Here is a 26,476-nt window from a genome sequence, read left to right on the forward strand (position 1 = left end):
ACCAGCTGAGATTGTGTACACATATTGTTATAATTTTCAGGCATGACTATTTTAATGCAAATGCAAACATGCTTTGTGTACTGTAGACACATTTACACAGCAAAACTTGGAATCTTTGTATAAGTAAATACTAATTCTTCATGTCTGCTCTCTTAGACATCTCAAACAGGAACTTTAACAACAGAAATCTTGGTTTTATACAATATTACAGAATTACAGAATTATACAGTATTCTCCTAGCATAAGTATCTTTCCAATAACATGCAGTGACGTCCAAGAAAACTGGGCTGGTCAAGAGACAGGACAGCCATTTCTTTTTATTCAGATTTATATATTTTTATTCACATTGACTTATTTGCCTTATTTGTCTTCAGTAATAGCAGTTCCTTCTAAGAGGTAAATTGTGAAGAACTCTGTCAATACAATATGGCCTATTGGAGACTACTTATTTGCAAAACTGAAAACAGTACTAAGAAGAACAACTAAAATGATTAAGGGCCTGGAGACTAAAACATATGAAGAACAGCTGCAAGTTTTGGACATGGCTAGTCTAGAGAAAAGATGGACTAGGGATGATACAATAACAGTGTTCCAATATTTGAGGGGCTACGACAAAGAAGAGGAGGTCAACTTATTTTCCATACCATCAGAAGGCAAGTGAAGAAAGAATGGCGGGAATCTAATCAAGGAGAGAAGCAACCTAGAGTTAAGGAGAAACTTCCTAACAGTGAGAACAATTAACCAATGGAACAGCTTGCCTTCAGAACTTATGGGTGTTGCATCACCAGAGGTTTTTAAGAAGAGAAATGGTATTGGGTCTCCTGCTTGAGCAGGTGGTTGAATTAGAAGACCCCAAGTTCCCTTTCAACTCTATGCTACTCTGTAATTCTATGAATTCAAGCTTAGTTTCCTTATTGGTCCTTTTAGTAGCCAGAAAAGAAGACATCATGCCCAATGAGAGTCATAGGCATTGTGCATGAAAATTGTGGCATGAAAATACAAGTTGTCTCTGCAAGAAATGCCACCCTAGTACTTTAAGAAAAGCAAAACTTATCTCAAAAGTCCTAAGTGAAATTTCAAAAACTGGCATTAATAGCAACTGAATAACTTGCCTGTTCTCTCAAGTTGTTTTTCAGCACTCTCTGGAAATGTCCCATATGGTTCAGTCTATATCAGTACTGTTCTTGAGATAATCTAATTTGGTTAATACAGGGGAACATATGTTTTGCTTGCCACAAGCTTATTTTGGGCTTGCTGTGGTTGTGAGTGGTTCCTGTGGATGATGATGACTTCCCTCTGGATACAGCTGAGCCCAGTTTTCCATGCCATTCTCAGAAGGTTCTCACAAATACATCTGAGGACTCTGCTCTATCAACATGGTATCATTCCAGAGTTGACTGATTAACTCCAGTGTGCAATAGTTATTTGCCAGAAAGCAATGAGGAATGAGGAGTGTTGGGGAGGAGGCAATGGAAAGGAAATTGGAAGGAAATTGCAGCCGATAGCAAAATTCAGTGTGAGGGGCATCCATGCTCACAAAGGAAGACAAATGCTGGCAGGGGAAGGAAAAGGAGAATTAAGGCAAGTCGGGTAATAACTTATTCATAGGTTTCTGCAGGAAACACAGTGAACATGTCGTCTGTGAAATAAAGCTGCTGTGCCTAAAATGCCTATTAGCAAATGCAGTCCATGTTAAGCACCTGCCCTCAGCTTTGCTCTTCTTGATAAAGGAAGAAAAGTCTTCATTAGCTCATGACATGTTTAGTTGTGGTATTAGGTAGCACTACTAATTAATATATGAATCAGTGCAGGCACTGTAGATGATCATGTACTTCTACAGTTTTTTTTTCCTGAAATTGACTGAAGTATTAAGAAGCACTTATTTATTGTATGATGAGAACATGACAGAAGAAAAGTAAACATATACACATAATCCACCTAATTATATACAAATATTTTACAGGGGTATGATAGTGGCCTCATAATTGGATATCCAATTCAGATTCAGATCAGATTAGAGCAGGGGTGTCAAACTTGGAGCATCATGGCGGCAGCACATGACATATCGGGACTTTTTTCCCATTTGCTAAACCCGGCATGGGCATGGCCAGAGCATGATGCATCTGACCCATTGGCCGCGAGTTTGACAGCCCTGTTCTAGAGAACCAGGGACTATATGGGCAATCTTGCACAATACTTTTAATAGTTTGCATATCAGCACCACAGTCACAGCAAGGGGAATCTTTCCATCCCCACTGATACAGGGCAGAAACACTTCTTCCAGTATAACATCTAATTCTGTTCAATTTTGTCCAGACAGAGTGAGTCAGGTCAAAACTAGATGACTTGGTAGAGGAATCACTAATGATCAGGCCATAATAATGTACCCTGGACCATTCCTCTTTCCAGGCATTTTCAGGGTTAAACTAAGTGGGTGTTAAATGAATAGCTGTCATAAGAAGCATTTAAAGATTAAAAATAAAGTGAAATATGTTATTTTCAATGAGTTATGAACCCATGTACCTAAAACACCTAGCTCTAGTGTGAATGAACACACTGAAACATACATGGGATGGTAAAAGGACCTAATGACAGTATTAATATAAAAGAAGAAACTTGCTTATCAGCTAAAAAGTTCTTTAGGGATAGCATTCTGTTCAACTGTAGTCAACCAGTAGCTTCTGAGAATTTTCTATTTTCTATTTATATCTTGGGTTTTTCTTCTTTATTTTTGTATTTAACACTGTACACTGCCCAGAGTCATATTGCTTGAGTTGGGACAACCTTATAAATAAATAAAACTTCTGGAAACTAGGGTAGGCTTAAACAACATGCAAAAATTCACATTTGAAATTGAAAAAAATATATTTCAGTGTTTCTTTTCACATAGTGTTCTGTGTCCAAACAAATGACCTGTTATGGCTTAATGTAATGGTCTACTTTACACAAGAGAATGGCTGGGTTTGTAGAGCCCATTGAAGCCAAATTAGATTAGAATTATGTGTGAGGGGGAATAAAAGTGGTGATAAAAGTGGTTGCACCAGTTTTAACACAAATTTTGAACTTTTCGTACAAACACAATATGCATACAAGGGGGAAGAGTTTTCATTGCAATGTTTTAAATGCTTTTCATTAAACCCCACCTTTGACCCCTCTTGCAGACATCTTAGTGGGGATGAGCAATCTGATGATGTTGCAGTAATAGGGACTGTCATTAGAGAAGATGTGGTACTCTGTAGCATACAACTAGATTAGCTGTCTAGAGATAATTTTGTGACTGTGGTGGCATACCAACTGATCCAACACTTCTTTGCACAGATATTTTGAATGCCAGTTTTTACAACATTGCTCTCTGACACTCATCCCATAATCACTTCTCGGGTAACACTGCAATGTGTTCCAAATAAGCTTGTCTTTGAAAAGCATTCAGAAACTTCAGCTGGTGCAGGATGTGATGGCACATTCTATTTTTTATACTTAAGATAGGCAGAAAAATATATTTGATAAAAGATACGATAGATAGATAGATGAGAGAGAGAGATGATAGGTAGATAGATAGATGATACACAGACAGACGATGATAGATTGGATGGATGGATGGATGGATATAGATAGCTAGCTAGCTAGCTAGGTAGGTAGATGAAGAGAGACATTAGGTTCAGTGTGGTATTGGGCAGATTTCAGATTGCATTTAGATCTAGCACTGCTTATTTCCCAGCAATAGATCTATTGCTTGGAAATAAATTATTCTATCTTTTGTACCTCTCTTCATTAAATTTGCTTTAAAAAGTCATTGTTTATTATTTTGTTGAAAATAAGATGTTTGGGGGAGGGCGGGATTATTCAGTGGAGCATGGTGTTCTTGTACTTATGGCTTCATTTTATGTGTGAAGAATCACAGGGCTATCCTTTCAAAGACATCCCTGTTTTCTCCCACTTCAATGAAATATGAAGTGAAACCATCGTGAGGAAATGTCACTTAGCAGATTTTAAAAGTAGTGTCAAGCCTGGTTAGTATTTCTGTGATGGATGACCATGGAACATTAAGAACATAGGCTAGATTAGAAAATTGAAAATATACCCCTAAAGAAGGAAATGACAAAGTACTACCATTCTTTTACCACCTCTACAACTACCATAGGCTCTTGAGACGAAGAATGTAATGTAATCTGAAATCTGACCACATAATGTCCAATTTAGTCATATGTAGTCTCATCTACATATTTTATTTTAAAAGAATGATTAAATTGAAGCTCAATTTCAGAAAATCTTTTTCTTCTCACCTTTTTGTTGTTTGATATTCAAAACTGGATCACTACTTTGAGACTTGAGATGAAAACAACGTGGAGTTACACCAGATTTTAAATCTAAACTTTATAACATTTCAGTGATGTATAAAGACAAGTTTCTTATTAAGTTAACAGTTGAGGTGTGAGTGAAAACACAGTTATAATTTATCATAATTTAAGGATATTGTAAAAATATAGATACTACATTCTATTTCACAATATGTTATAATATGCATATGAATTCTATATCATAGATTAAAAAAGACTGAATCCTTTTTTTAAGGAAAGTTCTAAAACTCTGGCCTTTCTAGCAGGTAAGGGACAGAAACCTTATGAACCAACATTAGATTTTGATAGTTTAACTTTTTTTTATTTCCCTGATGCACCATTTTATTACTTTGTTACTATCATTTCCTTCTTATTTGTTGAAAATGTGTTCTAAACATTTTTATATGATACCTGGAGTTACTTTTGTGTTTAGGCATATTATAAATCCAATAGCTAACTAATTATCTTTACTTACTAACAAAAATCATATTTCTGCTTTCAGTGCAATCTTGGAATATTTTTAGGCTGCTATTGGAACCAAATCCCAACCAATTAAACATGGCTAACATTTTGTTAAAATATATAAAAGACATGAGTCTGATTTATATTAAAAAGTTGTGGTTTTTTTTCTTACTTTAGTCCGATTAACTACATTGAAAATAGGATAAAATATAACATTTATTTTAGGTACCAGGTACCATCATGTCCTCTTGCAATAGTCAAATGCCACTCTTACATTGTTTGTCCAAATTAAAATTGCCAACATTTGCCAAAATTATAAAATCTCATGAGATTTTATTAATTTCACTCCTGAATATTTTTGCATATCATTCTCATACTTAGACAGGAGTCATTGTAGCATGGATGGCAATATTGGCTTTGTGATCCCAAAATGGTTACATGGATAACACCTGTCTTTCTTTCTCCAAGATCTTGAAAACTTTGAAGCTAAAGCAAGAAGTGCTGTATCAGTCAGAGAGGGACAAGGAGTTGTTCTATTCTGTGCACCTCCACCACCTACCTATGGAGGTAATGTAAGGCATTTTGCATTATATTCTTCAGTATTTGCCAGCATGAAGAATAGATGTGAAGAAAGTCCTATGAATTTTTATGTGTATAAGATTTGGGGACAAAATCTAATTTAGCGCTTGAACGTGCCTGCTATGATCTATGATAGCAATGGCTGGACCTGTTCTTTTCATCCCCCACCCCCACCCCCCAACCTGGGTGGTTTATAGTGAAATTTGTAAATTTGAGTAAGTTTTTTGTATTCTTTTTAAAACAAAAACTGAACAACATTTTCATCCTTCTGAACCAGTCAAATTCAGTCAGTATGATCAGTTCCACATTGTGAAGATGTACTGCATTTTTTGTCCTGTTTATAAAGGAAGAGGCAAATTTTAATCAAGTATTTGTGAAAACATAATTTGTGTTTTATTTGTGTTTGGAATCACAAATAACTCTCTCCAGTTCTTGATTTATGGTAGGATATAAGAAAATACTGTTTTCTTTGCCTTCTGATCCATCCTATCTACTATGCTGAGTAATGGTAACTTAATACAACTATCTAGAGCAAGATGCAATAATCAAGACTGCAGTAGGGACTTTTAGCAGCTTATCGTGGCCTTGGATACATTCAATAAGAAACAGAAAATTCAATTTTGTGGCAGCCTATTATGATCTATGTACATATCATCACTATACTTATACTATGATGGATTATACTTCTAATGTACAGTCATCAAATAACAGATTAAAAAACAATCTCTGTTTCCATCTTCTTTTATTGCTCCATCGCAAGCAATTTTTCATAATTCTAACTGAACTGCATCACTAATGCTTTCTAATTCATACGACATTTAGTTTTCATACTGAGTTGAAGTTCCTAATTTTTTCCTACTAAGGTAAATTATTCAATACATTGGCAAATATGGGTTATTTGAAATATGGCTTCCAAAAAGATGAAGACTAAGCCTCTCTGCCTCTGGCTATAAAAAGATAAACTATTTCCAAAACCTCACTTAAAAGGAAGGAAGGAAGGAAGGAAGGAAGGAAGGAAGGAAGGAAGGAAGGAAGGAAGGAAGGAAGGAAGGAAGGAAGGAAGGAAGGAAGGAAGGAAGGAAGGAGGGAGGGAGAGAGAGAGAGAGAGAGAGAGAAAGAAAGAGAGAGAGAGAGAGAGAAAGAAAGAAAGGGAAGGGGAGGAGAGGAGAGGAGAGGAAGAAATCTTGTAAATAAGGGTGGTGTTCATTGAGATATCCATCAACTTATCATTTTTAACAAGTTGCTTGGCTAAACATTGAAGTGAAAATAAAATAAAAAAAATACAAAGAGGCAAACAGCATATAGGTAGGACCGTTTTCCTGCTATTGGCATCAACTAAAAATTATGTCACTTACAACTCAGTGTTGAACACTTTCTAGAAGTCTATTCATAATGAACTGAATTTGCAGGTGTCCAATTTGCAGGAGAGGAGAGGAGAGGAGAGGAGAGAAAAAGTCCAAAGCTCCCAAAATTTCAATCTGCCTTTAATAGCACAAATGCAGATGTAAACCAAATGAATACTTAAAAATGAGTTGGTAGGTAGCACACATCTCAATATATAAATAAGATTGCTGCAGTTTTGCTTTTTGCTTTTGGAAAATGAGTCTTCTGCCTATGGAAACTTGTGGAAACCAGTAAACTCAAATCTATAAAGGAGCTTCAAGCTCTTTATACATTTTACAATAATGTTATTAAAATTTACAAATATAAAGATAAAAACCTAATACAAACTAAAGAAAATATAAAAAATAAAGAAAAAATAGAAAAAAATGATATGTCCCTCCAGAAACATCTGATAACTTAACATCTTTTCTAATACCTTCAATTAAGAAAAAGACCTCTTACCTGAATTTACTGCCTTAGTTAAAAAAACAACATCTGAGTTCTGAGTGTGCAGATGCTACTTGTATCTCTGTTATGTCCTACAAAATTCTAATTTCTCATCCATTGTCCCAACTTCTCTTTTTGTGTTTCCTTAGATGTCTTTTCAGTTCTGAAGTTTTGCTCCCACCTCTTTTTCTCCTAGTTTCTCTCCTAGATGAGGGAGTCAAATTATTTTCCAATGCACCAATAAACAAGTCAAGGAACAATGGTTGGAAACTAACCAAGGAGAGAAGCAACCTAGAACTAAGGAGAAATTCCCTAATGGTTTAACAGCAATTAAACAATGGAATAATTTGGTTTCAGAAGTTGTGGGTGCTCAATCACTGAAAGCTTTGAAATGATACATGATCTCCTGCTTAACTGGAAGACCTCCAAGGTCTCTTCAAACTCCATTTTTCTATATTCTAGTTTAGTATTCCCTTGATGAGGTTGAAAAGGTACCTACCAATCCCCCTCCCAATTTTTTAAAATATACATTTTCTTCCTAAGAGACCTTTGTGAAGATAATATAGGTTAACTAAAATCCAAATCTTTCACAATAATGCCATTTGCTTAATATGTTTTGACCCATGAGATCCTGATTTCTCTTCTGCAATAGCATTTCAGCTGAAAGCACTAATAACAAATGTTACCTATGTTCTCAGTTGCTTTATTATCCTGTCTAATGTCATGTATGCTGCAGAGATTCTTTCAAGGCCTATTTAGTCATGTTGTTGTTGGGCATCTTATTTGACCAATCTTCAAAGGTCTCAAGAGGAAACAATAATTGTCCAAAAGTTGAATATTCTTTGTAACCTTGATGTCACATAAAGCGCTGTGAGTTAAGTGGTTCTGGAAAATACAGGTAGCCCTTGACTTACAATCACAATTGAGCCCATCATTTCTGTTGCTAAGTGAGACATTTGTTAAGTGAGTTTTGCCCTGTTTTTCTACCTTTTTTGTTACAGCTGTTAAGTGAATCACTGCAGTTGTTACGTTACTGACATGGCTGTTAAGTGAATCTGACTTCCCCATTGATTTTGCTTGTCAGAAAGTTACAAAAGGTGATTACGTGATCCAGGACCCTATAACAATCATAAGTATGAATCAGTTGCCAAGTATCTGAATTTCAATCACACGACCATGGGAATGCTGCAAGGGTCATAACTGTGAAAAATGGTCATAAGTCTTTTTTTCAATACCTTTGGAACTTTGAACAGTCACTAAATGAACTGTTAGAAGTTGAGGGCTACACCCTTCCCACAATGTCATGTTGGGTCTGCACACATTAGCTAGCAGCCTTGGTTAATTATGACTCACATACTACTACTACTACATGTTTCTTCTTTATCTGAATGGCTCTTATATTTTATTGATCTATAAAGTGTTATGCAGAAGGGTTTCTTATTGTTTTTCAGATCATGGTACCTGTTAGTTAAAAAGAAAACCCAGAATTCCAGATCAGAAGACAAACTGTAGTGATAGAAAATTTGCTGCATTCAAGTGAATTTTTTGTCCTTCACTTCTTAGGAACTATTGAGTTTTGGTTATGCTCAGTTTGAAAAACCTAGTTCAAAAGTAGTAGCTGACTATCTTCTAAAGAGAAAAAAAAATGTAATACCAGTTCCCAAAATCTATTGGTATTGAGTGCTTCTTTTCTTCTTGGTTTTTGTTTTTGTTTGTTTTTGAGGAAGTATAGCTTTCTATGTATTGGGGTTTCTTCTCCCCTGTTCTTTGGTGTCTTCTTCACTTCCCTTCCCATACTGGAGAGATTCATTGATGCATTTCAGTGTCGCAGCTCTCTCAAGTGGTCTAGCGGTTAAATCACAAGGCTACAAATTAGAAGACTGAATTCTAGTCTCCCCATTGGCATGAAAGACAACTGGATGACTTTGGGCCAATTACACACACTCTCTCTCTCTCAGCCCAACTCACTGTACAGGGTTGTTATTGTGGGAAAATGGAAAGAGGTATGTTTCCTGCCTTGAGTTATTTATAAAAAAATATAATAAATAATTTTTTTTTTAATTTTAAAATTTGCACTTTCTCCCCACGAAAGGAATGAATTTGTAATTGCAGTAGGCATAATCTAGGTCTTTTTCAAGTGCATATACTTTTCAAGTCACAATATATGCACTTCCTTCATTGTCTAAAATACCTGAAGCTTTCTTTGCCATGTCCTCTAACTAAACTTCCATGCAAATCTTCCTTGTTTACTTGCTATAGTCTCAGGTACACACAAGCTGCCTCTCTTGGTGAGCACTAGCTTGGACTGAAAAATAGTGGAGAAGAAAGAGTGCCTGCCCATTGGTCCTCTGTTTGCTCCAGTGAGTTCGGTTCTGGTGCAACTCAGTCTCTTATGGATCCCCTGTGTGTTTCAGGTAGGTTAGCAAGAACAATGCTCCTATTTTATATAGTGGGCAATCATCCAGGAAATCAACATCAGTCAGGAAACTATCAGCTATTAGCAGTCACAGAATCATCAAGAATCAGACAGGATTGAATGGATAGCATCATCATCAGAAGCAGTGAACGTAGTCTTTCCCATTCTTCTTTGTCCTATCTCTTCTGCATTTTCTAATTCCGTTGCCAAATTCTTGTTTGCTCTTCCTGGTTGTTTGCTCAGTTTTCTGCTTGCGTTTTTGAGAAGCCATGCTTTGAACATCAGGCACATGTCTGCCAAAATGCTGCAGTTATGATTTCACCTCCTACTGCAAAACTTGGATTAACTGTATTATGTAGGGAGGGAGAGAGGGAGGGAGGGAGGGAGGGAGAGAGAGAGACACACAGAGAGAGAAAGAAAGAAAGAAAGAAAGAAAGAAAGAGAGAGAGAGAGAGAGAGAGAGAGAGAGAGAGAGAGAGAGAGAGAGAGAGAGAGAGAGAGATTTTCAAAAGGAAAACATCTTTGATAGATTCCAAATGACTTGCTGCTTCTAATTATAGTCACATAATATTATAGGAAGTCAGCCTAAAGTTCCTCAGTATTGCTGTTTACAGAGTCACAAGCATCCCACGGGTTTTCCAACTGAAAACATAAATAATATTTGTAAAATGGCATTGAGGATGGCAAGGAATTTCAGGGTGAAGAAAAGAAGCAACATTTGGAAATGAATCTGTTGGCAGAAAGTTTTAAACTCATGAATTATACATTTAATTAAGAAATGCTAAACTGCTAAATTTCAAAATTTCTGATTTACTGTGCTTTATTTGAAAAAAATAATAATAATTTCCATGCCACTCTTGCCACTGCTGGAGCATGATAGAGAGAGCTCCACCATCAACTGTCAAATTCCAGGCAGCCATAAAATAAATTGTGACAGAAGGTGAGAAGCCACAAAATAGAAAGGCAGAAAGTCACACAGATTAGAGCATCAGGGAAATCTGGAAGCAGATGAAGTACCAGCACCTACAGAAAATAGCTATTTTGAGTGAGAAGGGGAGAGACCCGTAAAAAAAAAAAGTTAGCATAAAGGTTAGTTGATTGTCAAAACATCAAAATGTCAAAGTGCATAATCCAAAAAAAGGAAAAAAATCTGGGATCCATTCTAAAGGAAACATTGAATGGAATAGATGTCAGTTCAATAGCTACTTTTGTAGTTCATGTCTATCAGTACCAATTTAATGTCCTTCTAGTTACAGTATCAATATATGGTGATATATTAACTCTAAACAACATAGCAAAACTCAAGGCATCACCAATAATGCCTAGAAAAAAAAGTATAGCGAGTCAGGGTTCACCAACCATGGGCCATGGACTGGTAACACCGCTGCCACCACCATTGCCAGTCCGTGGAGCCAGAAAGATTGGAGACTGCAGTTGTGAGTCACTCAGCAGTGAGATGGGTAGCATATTAAATAAATAAGTAAATAAGTAAGTAAGTAAGTAAGTAAGTAAGTAAGTAAGTAAGTAAATAAATAAATAAATAAATAAGCAAACCTACATAAAATAACTACATATACTCATTTAGAAACAAAACAAGTCCAAACAATTATTTGTTTTTATCTTACACTAACCATAGGAATATCTCGGAGAGTTCACCATCTGATTATTTCTAGCATCATGCAATGTTGATTTGACAATGTCAGCATCCATAGGAAATCAATTAACCTAACAAAAAGTGGTTTGGGGCATAAGCATTGAAGCTGCATTCGTTTCTGTGTATATGAAGAATCATGATGAGACAGAGTTCTTACTCATGCTGAAGTCAACATATATGCTTTTCTATTGGCAGATGTCTACTGTACACATATAGGACTATCTTGTGTTAGATTTTATCTAACTGGTGAGGTTTATTGAGACTGTCCATGTTTGTCCCATCTTCACTGGCATCTACTCTGCCAATGTCTTTTTTTCTACTCTGTCCCTATGCATTCATCACAGTCCCAGTAAAGTGAAACACACTTAAGTTGTTCTTAATTATATTGGTTTTAAAATAAGTTTTTCCCATATTCTGAAATCCTTCAAGGGCAGTCTCAAGGTGCCTACAATCTGTTGAAGTTTTGAAGCAAACTTTTAGAAGGAAATTGGGTGACTGAAACAAAGTGGTAAGAGATGAAGGATAGTATCAGCAATGCAGATCCATTTTATACCAGTATAGTGTGGATAGAGCTATCAAAGGACTGGAGGGAAAAGACTTCAACAGAGATTGAGATCAGTTTAGACAGTGAATCCACCATGGGATCTCTTTGACATTTTTTTTTTAATTTTAAAGATAGAAACTTTTGAAGAGAAAGTTATGGAGGCATTTTGGAATTTCATTTCAGTATTAATGAATGAATGAATCAATCTTTCAATAAACTTTATTAGGGTCATTGACCAATAAAAAAAGAATACACTTTTGAGAAAGGAAATAAAAATTGTAATAAATCTAATTATGAAACAGATCTGATCAATGTATTACTTAATAAGCCGCATTAAGAGAAATGAAATCACATTAGTTAGAGGATAAAAATTGTAAATAGAATGAATATGGGTGGCCTGGGAATCTGAGATGGAGAATTATTATCTGGAACTGGACATCTTTATAATAAAGGCAATGTAACAAAACATGTCTTCATGTTTTAATAATTTCTTCACCACACAGGCAATTTTTTTTGTTTGAATTGAATATCCTGAAAGAATATCCCTTTAAGAGCAATTTTTGGAAAGGCATTAAATCTTAGAAACTGTACATTGGCTTAGCTATCTCCTGGCTTGAAAAACACGAAAGCAGCTAGCCATGAACCTAGTTTTAGACAAAGCAGCCAGCTCTCCTGATCCATGGCATGCTGTTTTAGGGCTGCCATAGGGCACCCATTCCCCATCCTCAGAATTGCATCACATGAGAAATGATAGTGTTTTGGTTTCTTCTGTGAAATCCTAATACAGAACAAAACAAAACAATCAGTTAAAAACAAGAAACAAACCCATGGGAAAAATTAGAAGCTTTAGCTAATACAAGAAAATGCATGTTCAACTATGACTCACAGTTTTAGTCATGCTGGCATTAAATATTAACCATGTACACTGTTTCCTGCATGGAATTTTTACTGCCTCTGCTCATGCCAAAGCTCTTGCTGATTAACTTGGAAAACATACTTGGTATCTCACCTCTCCACTTACATAACACAAACTGTCTATCTCTCCGCTCTTCTGCCATAGCCTGGATTTTGCTTCACTTCGATTTGGTGTGCCTTTCAGTCAATCTTCACACCTGGCAATGAAATGAAAAAAAATTCTTGCAAAAATTTTGAAGTGATTTGCCATTGACTCTTTCTTTGGGTTGATTAGGAAATTAGAACAGAACAGAACAGAATAGATCTGGAAGGCTGATTGGCCCAAAGTCACCCAGATGGATTTTATGCCTAAAACAGGAATGGAACTCATGGTCCTTTACATGAAATTGGTTCTTCTCATGTTGCTTTCTATTAATCCCTAACCTATACCTGAGTCAGCTTCAAGTCATTTTTGACTCTAAAATGGACTTTTCTTTTTAATCAGGCAACAAGTCACAATAATCTTTCTCTGGGTGCAACCTCCATGAGCTTTGATCAATATTACACTAAGGTGACCTCTCAGTGCTGAGGTCAGACCAATACTTATTGGCCACTGGTATAAATGTATACCACACTTCTGCACTGCAGACTGTGTATTACCCGCCAGAGCCATTCTTCTTGGGCAGTGGGAGAGTTCATTTTTGAAACCAGGGTTTCTTATATCCATCAAATCTGTAAGCCCATGTGGAAATTGACTAAGTGTGGCAGTGAGAGGCTATCGGTGAAATTTGGAAGGAAAAGGCTGGTGTTCTTTAGTGTTTTCTTGGTGCAATCTCCCTCTATGATTCTCAGCTGTTGCTTGAACATGGGTTTACTGCTTCTCCCAAGAGTACAAACCCATGTTTAAGAACAACCTCACTAAATAGCTATCAGGCATAGATGGGATGTGAAGTGGGAGGCTGTGAGAAATTATCAAGCTGTATAAGCAATGAGCTATCCAGAAATTTTGTTTATTCCACCCTAAACATGGAAAGTCAGTGGGTGACTTTGGATTAATTGAGTTATTAACAGTCAGTACAAGATATATTTGTAGAAAAATTGAAGGAATAAGGGCTATGTGCAATTTCTTGAGCTGTTAGAGGAAAGGCAGGATAAAAATCAATCAAATAAATATACTGGTTGAGTGTTAAGGGTTTGCTTTTTCTGACAACTTGTACTAATTTCTTCATCCAAGTCAAGAGTGAGAAAGATTGCCATCTTCAGATGTCACTTTTTTTTTATCTTTGAATCATTAAAATAAATCACTCCTGGCTTTTCAAAGACAAAATTTAAAATAAATTAATAGGTTAGTACAATAGAAGCTTGCTTCTCCTTAAACCTGATTCTAAAGTAGTTGTTATTTATAACTATCAATGAACTTTGGAAAGCATGGCAATCTGTCTTATATTATCACATTATTTTGATGACCCCAGGATCTTGTCTAAACAAGGAACTGAAGAAGTAAAGCAGTGAAGATCAAAATATAGATCTTTCTTTTTGTCTGCTGTCAGTCTGATCCCAACATTGGCCAATAGGATTGAGCCTGTTATATAGGATCACATGCTGTCTGAAGTGTGAAAAGGAAGAAGATATTTATGCAGGAATTGCTTTCAAGTTGACAGCAAGGATTGTGATCTATGATGGCTGAAAGGTTACAAGATGAATTCCAAAGCATCAAAATATCTGTGATTTAGCATAGCAATCCCCAACCTTTCCAGCTTTGTGGACCAGCGGAGAAGGAAAGAAGAGGGAATGGTTACATGCGAGTGGTGGGAGAGCATGAGTGTGCGTGAGCGGAGGGTGAGCATGAAGCAGCAGGTGAGCATGATCAGCACCATTTGCACGAGCAGAGGTCACATGCACCCGCCACTTGCACAAACAGAGCTGAGTGCACACAAATCTGCTCATCTGCTGCTCACATAAGTGGAGCTACGCACACACATGTCCTCATCAATCACTTCTTATATGTACTATTTTATTGTAATCACACTAGGATAAAAATGAAGAAAAAGCATGTCTGCATTAAAAACCAATATGAAAAACACATGAAACATATCCAATATTTGTTGATAGGCAAAACCAAAGCAAAGATAATCAGTTCATTACAAATATTTCATGTTCTGAACATGTTAACTCTCCCAATTTTGTTAGGAAAATATATGCAATAAGCATTTGATATTTTCCAGATTTATCATTCGCTTGGATTTTCAACAATAATCCCTTATATGTTCAAGAAGATGATTGGCAGTTTGTCTTTCAAGAAACAGGAAATCTATATATTGCCAAAGTGGAAGCATCTGATGTGGGTATCTACACTTGTGATGTATCAAACAGAGAAATAAAACAAAGTGTTCAAGGGCCACCCACACCACTTGTCCACGTCATAGTAGTGGTGCTTTTAAAGTTGTAGCAACGTTTCAGCAGAACACAATACAAAAGCCTGATGATGGCAGAGGAGATTCTGCTGAAACGTTGCTACAACTTTAAAAGCACCACTACTATGACGTGGGAAAATACCCGGACAAAGCTGAAGGCCATACATGTAAGTACCCGCGAAAACTTAAGAAAATATATATTTGCACTACCCATTTGATTTAAGGATTCTTTGGTCAGACATGAAAATCAACACTACATTCTGAGTTACAAAGTGGATTTATTGCTCATGCCAATACACAAGAATCTAGTCAACTAATGGTCAGCACTAGTTAAGAGTTAATGGAATTCAAGAGGGTTGAGTTAGACAACTTTTGGGAATGTAACAACTCCAGGCTGATTCCTCTCTTGACTATCCCCCAGGCTCTGCTTCTCATTCTCCTACATTTTTAAGTCTTTGCCTGATATCTGATTTTTGTTGATAAAATGAAGGAATTGAAGAATGTGTAGGATATTGTCACCCTTTCAAGATAGTCTAGACAAGAAACACAACCCATGAGTACTAAACCTATTGCTATTGTAAGGCTACGGTAACAGAATGTTGCACATCTCCTCTCTGTCCTTACTTTTTGTTTCTAGAAAACCAGACATGGACTCCTATGAGATGCTTTCCATACTCTCTTTTCCTCTGTGAGCTGAGATACCTTTTGTATGATAGTTGACAAAGTTGCAGTTTTTCCTCCTGTCTCCCAAGGTCATTCTCACATCCCATTACATATATATGAATGGTAAATGAATACACTTCACAACTGACTTCAGATTGTATGGTGACATTTGTTCTTCCAATTAAATCTGTTGGGAGAAGATGCCAAAAATTCTCCATTAAAAAGTTAGATGATCCAATTTAATGAATGTTTGATTGGATCACTCCATTGATTTCCCTGTTTCAAAAAATATAAGCAATGCAGCTACATCACTCTGCCTGCTTCCCCTCTTCTGATGATCTGATGTCTCCTCCAGCAATTTCAATATCCTCTAATAATTCCAATAGGATATGTAGAACCTTCTTCCACCTATTAGAACTACTGGTCAAGGCTTCATGTTTTGTCAAATAACTACTGAAGTAAATCCCTTTGCTTTGATAAGGAATATTGTATTGCCTCTGTGATGCAATGTGCCTCATCAAGGAGAATCCCAACTCAGATTAAACTGCTAGTCCCTATCTTGAGGGGAAAACATTGTTGTCGTTCTCTTCACTACTGCTATTGCAATCCAATAGCCAATAAAAAAATAGTTTCTCTGGATAGTTCACAGTTGATCAAAACAGTAAACAGTAAAATAGTGGAAATGCATATCTGACAGTATACAATAAGAGAGGGAGATATAGAAAGAGACAGAGACAAAGACAGAGAGAATTTACCATAAGGGGCACTTAAAATCAAAAATATATTATCCCTCCTTCCCTCCCTCTCTCTCTCTTTTCTCATCTCTTTTCTATCTATCCATCTACTTCAGGTGAACACAAAGGTCTTAGTTTAGATGAAAGGATCAAGATCAGTACCATGCTTATCTTGTAGGGAGGGCATTCCAAAAGGAGAGATTTCAGAAATAAAAGTTCTGCACTCTCATAAATCCCCACTAATGTTACTTGGAGATGATCTCCAGAGTGTCTAGGGAAGTCCAATTGTTAGGAGTCATTGGGATATTTCAGTAGATATGGCTCCAGGACATCAGTTTAAACTACCGCATCTTGAATGACTAACAGTCAATGCCACCAACAAAAGACTAGGGTGGTTTAACTGCATCCTAGATGGAAGCCATGAAACTCTCTACTCTCATGTTTAAACTGTCATGCCACATAAAAGCATGACATTAAAAAGCCTCATAACCAAATTCTTTGCAATGGAAAAGAGCAGACTAAGCCAAATCTTAATGCCTATATTAACTGCATTCTTTCAAGAATCTTCAAATTCAGATGTAATAAGCATTTGTTGTTCAAATGTAAGATGCGTCAAACTAGATCTAATCCCACTTAGGCACTGAAGCAAGTAGCCTCCTTTCTGGGGGAAAAATATTTTTAATTAAATGTTCACAATTCAAAATGCATAGTTCAAAAATTCATTAACAAATGTGATTGCTTCGTCCAAGCCATGGATCTAAATAGAATACACTAAATGTTCTGATGAAATAGCAACAAAATTCAGAGCATGACATACTTATACCACAAAAATAAAAATAACAGAGAGTTTCGGATGATTGCTATATCCAGATAAGTAAGTGAGGAATAATGTGGAATCCTTTAAATTAGACATTATATTGTCATAGGGATAATATTCATATAACATTCATTTACTTGCTTTCCTCCAATAGATATTTGTTTAGGTAATAACAGGTAATATCATCTCTTTCATTGGGAAGAATAGATGTATCTTTAATATCAGACAGGAAAACTGGGACTATGGTTATACCTCTAACTTAGAGGAAAGGGAAAAGTTTGGGATATGTAGCTCTGACTATATGTCTCTTTTTGATGCTTTGGCCAGAACAATGAAGATATTCCTATTTGCATGTTTTCATCAGTCCCTTTTATTATGACAACCCATTTTTCTATGAAATGTCTTGACTTGGGTTTTGGAAATCAATTGTAAAATTCATTATAAAGGTGATAGACACTGGATTGGGCAATCAATTTGTAAATTTAATTTAATGTAAGCTATGGTAGTTCATGAAAAGTCATTTGCTAATAGATGGGGGACAGGTAATAAATTTATTTTACAGCTAGGAGGAGGAAATAAATTTATTAGTAGAATTATGAACCGAATGGGTGCTGGGAAGAAATCTAATTATTTTAAAGGTCTATGCCTGCTTTGATTAATTAATGTACATCATTTAATTAGTTAAAATTGATGTTAAGTATATTTGACTTGGTTGTGTCCCATTTTGGGAATGGTTTTGTCCTTATGGCATCCATTTCAATATGGTGTCCCTGATAGTTGCTTAACATTCTAATAATCATAAATAAATTTGTTTCATCCTTGATAGACTAATGTGTACTGTAACTATGACTATATCAGTTTGAATTCATACTACAAAGCAGCTTTCTCCTAACCATTTGCTCTACAAATATGTTTCTATACCAGGCTTATTATGAGAGTTGTTTCATTTTACTTCCTGTAAACACCAATCAGTATATTTAAATCTGACTTCTTTCAAAATTAAGACAGAAAAGCACTTGGCAGGATATTTTTATTGGGTCCCCCCCCCCCCAATTCTGATTGGTTGACTTTAAAACTCAATTTATTTAGCTATATATTTATTTTATGAATCGGAACAGAAAGCCCTGCATGTTCTGGTAATTGACAAAGCTTGACCTCATTTGATAATCTGGATCAAGAGGTCAAGGGGACTCACCATTGAGAATTAATTTGTGGAATTTATATTAGTCATTGTACTAAAAATGAAGTTCTCCATAGTGGTTCACTCTTGGTTTCACTAGAAGATACTTGTTAGTTCACAAATTACTCCGCAGGTTTTGGTTTTGTTTTTTTTTTAAAAAAAAATGCTGCTATTTTGTATTAGTAGGTTTGAAGCACAACTCAGCTACAAGCTTTTTTGGTATTCAGCAGGTGTGATGGGAGAATATGAGCCAAAAATTGAAGTGCGTTTTCCAGAGACTATACAGGCAGCAAAAGGCACATCCGTTCGGCTGGAATGTTTTGGCCTTGGAAAGTAAGAATTTTCATCTTTTCCATATTTGGGGATGGGGATTTTTAAAGTAAAGGTATTTCTCAAACACTTATCTAAATAGCAGATTGGATTTGGCTGCTGATACATGATCACAAAAAAATGTTTTATTTAAGATTTTCATATGATTTGACCTTATCAAAGTTGAGTGTAAAAAGTAAAAAAAAAAAAAGTGAATGAAATCCACATTTGTTCGTTTCACATTTTAATACAAACTTCCCAAATCTGCTCTTATCAAACTGATATGCAAACTGAAATGCAATTGATTTTCACACATTCAGTGCTCTCCCACTTCCACATCCCCACTCCAAATAACAATGTATTCTGTTATGGGACTCAGTAGGCTGTATTATACTTGTATTGTTAAAAACTATGAACATTCATTTCCCAAGGATGTGCAAGTATTACACAACATCCCCATATGCTTCAAAAATGCATCAAGGAAAGTTTACAACCAATGATTGTTATAGAAGATATATACAATATACAATATCTGAGTATATACTTCAATATTAAATCAGACCAATAATCAAGTAAATAATACCCCAGTCAAGGAATTGCCAAACAAGCCAATAGTAAACAGCCCAACCCAAGAACCCCTAAGGCCACCCCAGGGCAAGCCACGAGACTGAGAGCAAATTCCACTTCTTTACAAGCACAGATGATGTTTGAGTAATGTAATGTCTGCAAGAAAACAACCAAGCTCACAGAGCACCAAAGACTCCTCATTTCAACCCTGAGCTACAAATATTATAATATTTATGAGTAACCATTAAATAAATATGTTTACATTGATATCATTATAAGCATAACGAATTTGACCAGCTTTTCTATAGTAAATCCACAGGGCTGACATCCAGTATATACTACTTTGAACATAACTCCCCAGTTTTCCTCTAATCTACCCATTTAAAAGAAAAATGTACTTGGTGTCTTTGTTGATTTTGTGGACAGACCATTTTCTATTTCCGTTTACTTTTCAATTATTATTTAACAGGTACTGACACTATGGTTAGACTGATGCCAGCAATATCTTAAACATAGACAACCATCTCTGGCACTGAAAAATACCTCTGAATTCTATATTTGGACTTATAGAACACCCCCCATAACAGCATTTAATGAAAAGGAGAGGTGTTTTCTTTATAGCTCACTGAAGGAAACTAACTTATTTTACCAATGGTATCCTCTTCTTAAAACTGTGACCAGTGCCAGCTACATTCACCAACTAAAATGATTCTCTAATGAAATAAAGAGCCATAGATTAGCTAGTGACTTGATTTCTATAATTCTATAAAGCCCCTATCTTCTTCCAATAAGAAGTAGCTAGTCAGTTAATAGTTGCATGTTCTCAGAATGATAGGAAATGACAGAAACAGGTTTACTGACTCAGCCAATAAATCAAGGCTTCTGCCCCAAACTCAGGCAAAAAAGGCCCATAGAATAGTTGGTAGAGCAACTATACAATGCTTTACTTTTCAGTGCTTTTTTTGTCCAGTTCTTTGGTTTTCTGGTTGGTTTTTCATTTGTTTGTGTGCTAATTATTGATTGCTAGCTTTTGTATGTAATTAGAACTCTTATACTAGTTTTTTTATTCTGCAACAATTCACTTGGTCCCCCTTTATTAAAATTAAAACCCATTATTCATTGTAACTCTGGTGTTAGATTTGTGCTAGCACCACACATTGTAAAATTGCCTGAGGCTGGTCATTTTGTTTAAAGGAAAATCTTAATGCATTTTTTAAAAAGCTTAGTGCCAGAGAACAGACTTCTCCTGTAAGCTGATTACTCCAAAATGTAAGCTAAGTAAATGAGTATCTCTCAATTCAAATACAAGTGGAAATAGGAGAACCCAAAGGAAGGCCAATAGATAAAAGTGACTTACAGCATCTTTAAGCATTTTCCTGAGAAGAAAAAAAAAACATATTTTGCATTTTAGGTAAGGAATTGGAAAAGTTACTCCAGCAAAGAAAATGTTATATAAGTCCTTCTAATGGTCTTCATTTTTCTTCTTGTAAATGGAAATATAAATTTGTGTGCATTATCTCTTAGTGGGATTAGTCTCAAAAAATGAAGGTCACAGATCCAAATTAGCTTTTGCTACTTTTTTATACCATTTGACAGGAGATGACACAGATATAGTGAAATATCTGTCCCTCCCCCTCCTCCAATTAGACACCAAGAACAAGAAGAAATAATATCAAATACAACTACAGCAGAACTGAAGTTAAAAAGAAAAGAAAAAAGACACCACTATTTGTCACTATACAACAGGGGTCTCCAACCTTGGCAACCTTAAGACTTGTGGACTTCAACTCCCAGAATTCCTCAGCAGCCAAAGCTGGCTGAGGAATTCTGGGAGTTGAAGTCCACAAGTCTTAAAGTTGCCAAGGTTGGATATCCCCGAATTCTACAAAAATCACAATTAAAATTAGCCCAGTTTTGGAACTCTTACCCAATTAAGGAAACACAAATTAAGGAATTGTAGTCATGTAGTTTAGTTAGCATAGTTTTGAAAAGGCAGGTTTCCCATTATTATATATATATATATATATATTATATTATTTCCCATAATTACAGCAAATATTTTTACTACCGGTTCTGTGGGTGTGGCTAGGTGGGCATGGCCATGTGACTGAGTAGGTGTGGCTTCTTCTTTTTTTGCAGCACCCCCCCCACGCTCTATTTTTTTTTTTTTTTGCCTCCTGGGCCTCAGGAAAGCCTCCTGGGAAGCCATTTTTGCATACCCCACCCACCCCTTTTTGCCTCCTGATGGGGATCCTGGCACAGCTCATCATTGGACAGCTGACTGTTGGGAGGAAAAAAAATACCATAAGGAGTGACTGGGTGGGGTGAGGTGGGGCGGGTGATGGAGAATGCAATCAGCAATGTCATGCGTGCACGGCATCACAATAAGGACTGACTGGGTGGGGAGAGGACAGGTCAGCCAGGGGCATGATTTGCTGGTTCTCCGAACTGTGCAGAATCAGTATGAACCAGTAGAATCCCACCCCTGCATTATTATGTGTGCATGTGAGTGTGTGCATATGTATATGTGTATATCATATCATATCATCATCATCATCATCATCATCATCATCATCATCATCATCATCATCATCATCATCATCATCATCATTTTAGCCATAGTCTATCATTGCAGGATGAAACCCTCTTCCCATGTTTCCAACCAGTATGGTCCTGAACTTTCTTTTGCCAGTTGAGCTGATATTGTTGATCCAGCTTATTTTAGGTCTCTTTTGTAGATGCTTTTATCAAGTGGATTCCATTCGATGACTTCATTGGCCCATCTACCATCAGTTATTCTTGTTTTGAAGCCATTTCCATTTCAATTATTTTACTCTCTTTATGATAGCATATACTTTTGTTTCTTCTCTAAACCAAGTGCAGGTCTCTCTCTCTCCCTCCCTCCCTATCTATTTCTCTTTCTCATCTGTCTATCTGTCTATCTGTTTGTCTGTCATCTATCATCTATCTCTGTATGGAGAAAACTGTCATTTGAATGACATTTCATGTTCATCTGAGGTTTATGTTTCCCACCAATCTCTTACCCTATTCTCACTTTCTACTCCATTCATCAAAACATAAAGAGAGCCCTGCTTATTCAGATGGAATAGCATCTTATGTCCCATGACAAGCACTCAAAATCTACCACTCATCTGGTATGTCCTCATGTTTGCAAAACTGGCCCCAAATCAGATTCTTTGTTCTAAAGAGGCAAAGCATTGTAACTTAAAGTTCAACCACTATTCAGTATAAATGCCTGGTTGGCAAATCCCTTAGTTAAACTGGTGCTAGGAAACATATCAGCAATATCAAAACTTTTACAAATGCTAAATATTAGTATTTAGTAAAAAGCACAGTTCTCGTCTAAATTTATCAATGTACTGTATTGTGTGCTGCATTTTTATCCCCAGGAATGTTTTTACATTATTGTGCAGACCATTGACAAGAACACATTCTCTTTTTCCCATTTTCCTCCATATTTTTCAATTTCTTCCTCTCCAATTTTGAAATGGAACCTTAGTTTTACTGAGCACAGTTAAATAGCTTTATTCACCAATCATCCATTTTAATTATGCACAATTAAATATGTCAATGTTATTATCTTCCCTGTTCTACAGGAATACCCAATGGAAAGGAACCACCCAAGACATCTAGTTCAACCTGTTATTATATATGTAGGAATCTAGATGAAAGTTGCCCTTCTAGCCACTACTTGAACATAGTTTAGTGAAACAAGCCTTATGTTTTTTTTTATTATCAGACCCATTAATGTCCTGTTCATAGTATTGTTTTTTTTTACAATTGGAGTCTGAATCCTGTTATTTCTATCTTCCATGCTAGAATTATGGTTAACAGGTTGCAACTTCCTTTCAGAGCCGTTTGGCTATTTGAGGAATGTGATCAAATCATTCTTCTGTCTTCTCTGCTCAAACCTAAATATATACAGCTACTTCAATTTCTCTTTACAGCTCATCATCCTTGGTGCCTAGAACTTGACATAAAACCCACACAGAACTACTCTTGTGATATAGTAATTGCACTTTTTTGATTCAAGCTTAAAGTGAATTTTCTCATTTTGTAGTCACATCACACTTCTATTTTTGAGAGAAAGAAAGATTCTAACTAATCCTTCACTTCTTCTGGTCCACATTAGGCTTCGAAATAGCTGTCCAATATGAAACTCCTTCTTTGAGCTTTTCCATCTTTGTTTTATCCATTTTTGTGCCCACATATTCTCTTTTACAAGGAGTCACACTTATTCCTGTCTGATCTGCAACCAGCAGTCTCTAACCTGCTACTTTTCTCACACCTTACTTTTTTTTTTGCCTTCTTAACTGCCTCCATCTGAAAGAGAATACCAATCATGCCACCAGCTGATGTTTCCTTTGGATTTGCTGTCACATTAACACCACAATCCTTACATAAAAGACTTGCTGCTTTCATTAGAATATATTTATGTGAGATTGTGTATGTCCTTGGCCAAAGCAGTCAAACAAAAATATGAAAAGCTGCTTAATTATTATAGTATTTTAGAATGTAATTATTCACTTATGTCAAGGTTTTATGTCAAAAAAGCAGCAGCAATGGCTCTCTGATTTCTTCATTGTCTCATTTGTTTAACTATGCATGATCTTAATTATCTGAACCTGTAAACTTAATTTTATCAAGAAATATTCCATAAAGACTAAGTGACCTACTGTAAGACTGAGAGATGTTCTGCCTATGCCTTCATCTCAAGAAAGAGGTTTGTTTTCTTACGGGTGATTCTTGTGTTGTTTCAGTCAAGCTGAAATTGATGCCAAGTTTGTCTCAACTTGTCACTTTGAAGAAAATGTTTTTCTTCTTTGCTTTTAATTTGGGGACTTATGAATCCAAATGCCTGCTGTCTGTTTTTGCAGAATATAGATACAACTACCAACTCTAGCCCCATGCTTTGATGTGTTCAGACAAACTAAGTCAGGATTTATCTTCACAAAGATCCATACGTGTGCACTGAGCTCACTTATTTATGGTAAATACAGAAATAAAACCTTGGCTTTCAGTTCAACACATCTGAGAATGCGTTGTCTAACACAGCACAAATTTGCATCTATTACTTGGATGGTGTTGTTGTGCAATGAGCAACCACAGGATATATCTCTTATTAAAGGGAAAAGGTAGCATCTGTAATATAGTTTCTTACATGAGATAATGAGACTACTACAATTACATTCATAATGCTATTCAACATCCAACTCTATCCAAACTCCAAATAAAAATGGAAAGCCAGAGGCAGTGGATGACTTGTACTGTGCCATTTCAGAGGTTCAACAGGATGAATATAACAGCATCACTCTTTCAGTTGCATGAAGTTTCCTGTATAGCTCAAATATTATCAGAAAGAAGATTTGTTTGTATATATGACAGGACAACTGATTACAATTAATCTATCTTGACGTGGTAGATATGTTATTTCCACTTTGGGACAATTCTGCAATCATTAAATATTATTACTGACCAGACCTAACATTGGGGGGAGGATATTTTTAAACACCCTTTTAAAATATATTCCTAAAGCTATCTAACTACCAGTATCCTAGCTATGCAGAGTAAAATAAAATTAGGAAAGGAACACAATCACAAACCACAAAAAAGAGCCCAATTATCATGTTTGGAAATGCTGAACTGATGAAATGATGCCATTTGTTTCATGGTTAGAATAAATATTGTGTTTTGTTCCAACCTTAGAACAAAACTCTTGAAATGCCAATCTATTGTTTCACATTTTGATCATCCAGAATAGCTGTTTCTAGATCCAAATATGTCACAGTCCAAGGGTTCTGCGAAGCATGACTTATAACATAATACAGTATTCTCTGGGAAATTATCTGAAAACCACTTCCAATGCCAACAGTTGGCTTCCCATGATATGGGAACTGCCCAACCAAGGTTCACAATGAAACCTGAGGGCCATCTGAAAACCTTTTCAAAATTTCCCATAAAAGGGCAAAATTAAATTATATTCAATCAACTTTATCTTTTGAGCTAACTGTGCCCAGTTCTTTCCATGACACATAAAGAATTCTATTCTATTCTATTCTATTCTATTCTATTCTATTCTATTCTATTCTATTCTATTCTATTCTATTCTATTCTATTCTATTCTATTCTATTCTATTCTATTCTAAAGGAAGTGCATTCTGATGTGACCAGAATGATCATTAAATTTTCCTGAATGGTATTCTATTACTTTGCTTTGAAAATTAAATATGAAAATATCAGTTTATTAAAGACCAAGTTCACCCGATTGCGGAAACATTGCTATGGCACAACTTTGTGAATAAAACTGGTCTGAATTTTCTGGAAAATTTAATATGCTGGAATAATGGATACCTGATTTTTTTAAAAACATTCTTTAAGTTAGAAGATTTTAGGTACATTGAACCAAACATTATTGCATTATAATGTACAGTTTGGGATAACTTGAGGATACAAATAGACCCTCAAGTTATCCAGATAAGCACAATGAGAATTTTAGTAGTATATAGGAGACTTCCGGTGACAAGATATGGGCAAATGGAGGTGCTGAAGCTCGCCCTTGGTTTCACACTCTCTCCTCTTGCTGTTGGAGTGATCCTTAGGGGTGCACGCATCTTGTAGAGAAGCGTGCCAGTGTGGGGAGACTCAAGTCATGGTGTGAAATAGGCGATTCTCATCGTGACGTAGAGAAACCCTGTGGAGACCGACAACAAGGGACTGTCAGTAATGGCGGTCCTAAAGCCTTGATCGTTGCATACAAGAGGAAGCGAGTGAGTGACAGACTGTGGTGAACGAAGAGTGCAAGTGAAAGAATTTGCGATCCTGATTGAGAGTTGAATATTGTAGAATCTTAGTCAGAGCGAAGCCCGAAAACAGCGGCCAAAGCAGATACGAGCGGCGGCGAAAACGAAAGAGCTCGTGAGATGGAAGAGGGTAAGGACGCGAGCGATCGGACAGAGAAGATAAGAGAATCGGAGAGATCTGAGAGACTGATAATAATTGGGGGAGAGAAAAAAAGAAGAAAGAAAGAACAACAGTTTAATTTAAGGGAACTTTGA

The 26,476-nt window shown here is 36.1% G+C and overlaps 1 protein-coding gene across 1 annotated transcript in view; it reads left to right on the top strand.

The window, feature by feature from the left end:
- Positions 1-26,476, top strand: part of LOC113417959 (contactin-6-like) — a 137,876-nt gene that overhangs the window by 25,168 nt on the left and 86,232 nt on the right. The window contains exons 2-5 of the mRNA XM_026676589.2: positions 5,268-5,366; positions 14,942-15,135; positions 15,440-15,449; positions 18,755-18,857. Coding sequence (XP_026532374.1) covers positions 5,268-5,366; positions 14,942-15,135; positions 15,440-15,449; positions 18,755-18,857 — 406 coding nt within the window. The remainder of the gene's footprint in view (positions 1-5,267; positions 5,367-14,941; positions 15,136-15,439; positions 15,450-18,754; positions 18,858-26,476) is intronic.

Source organism: Notechis scutatus, chromosome 2 (genome assembly GCF_049901735.1).
Source record: "Notechis scutatus isolate UNSWTSFEM ecotype Mainland chromosome 2, rNotScu1.2, whole genome shotgun sequence".
Classification (NCBI taxonomy): domain Eukaryota; kingdom Metazoa; phylum Chordata; class Lepidosauria; order Squamata; family Elapidae; genus Notechis; species Notechis scutatus.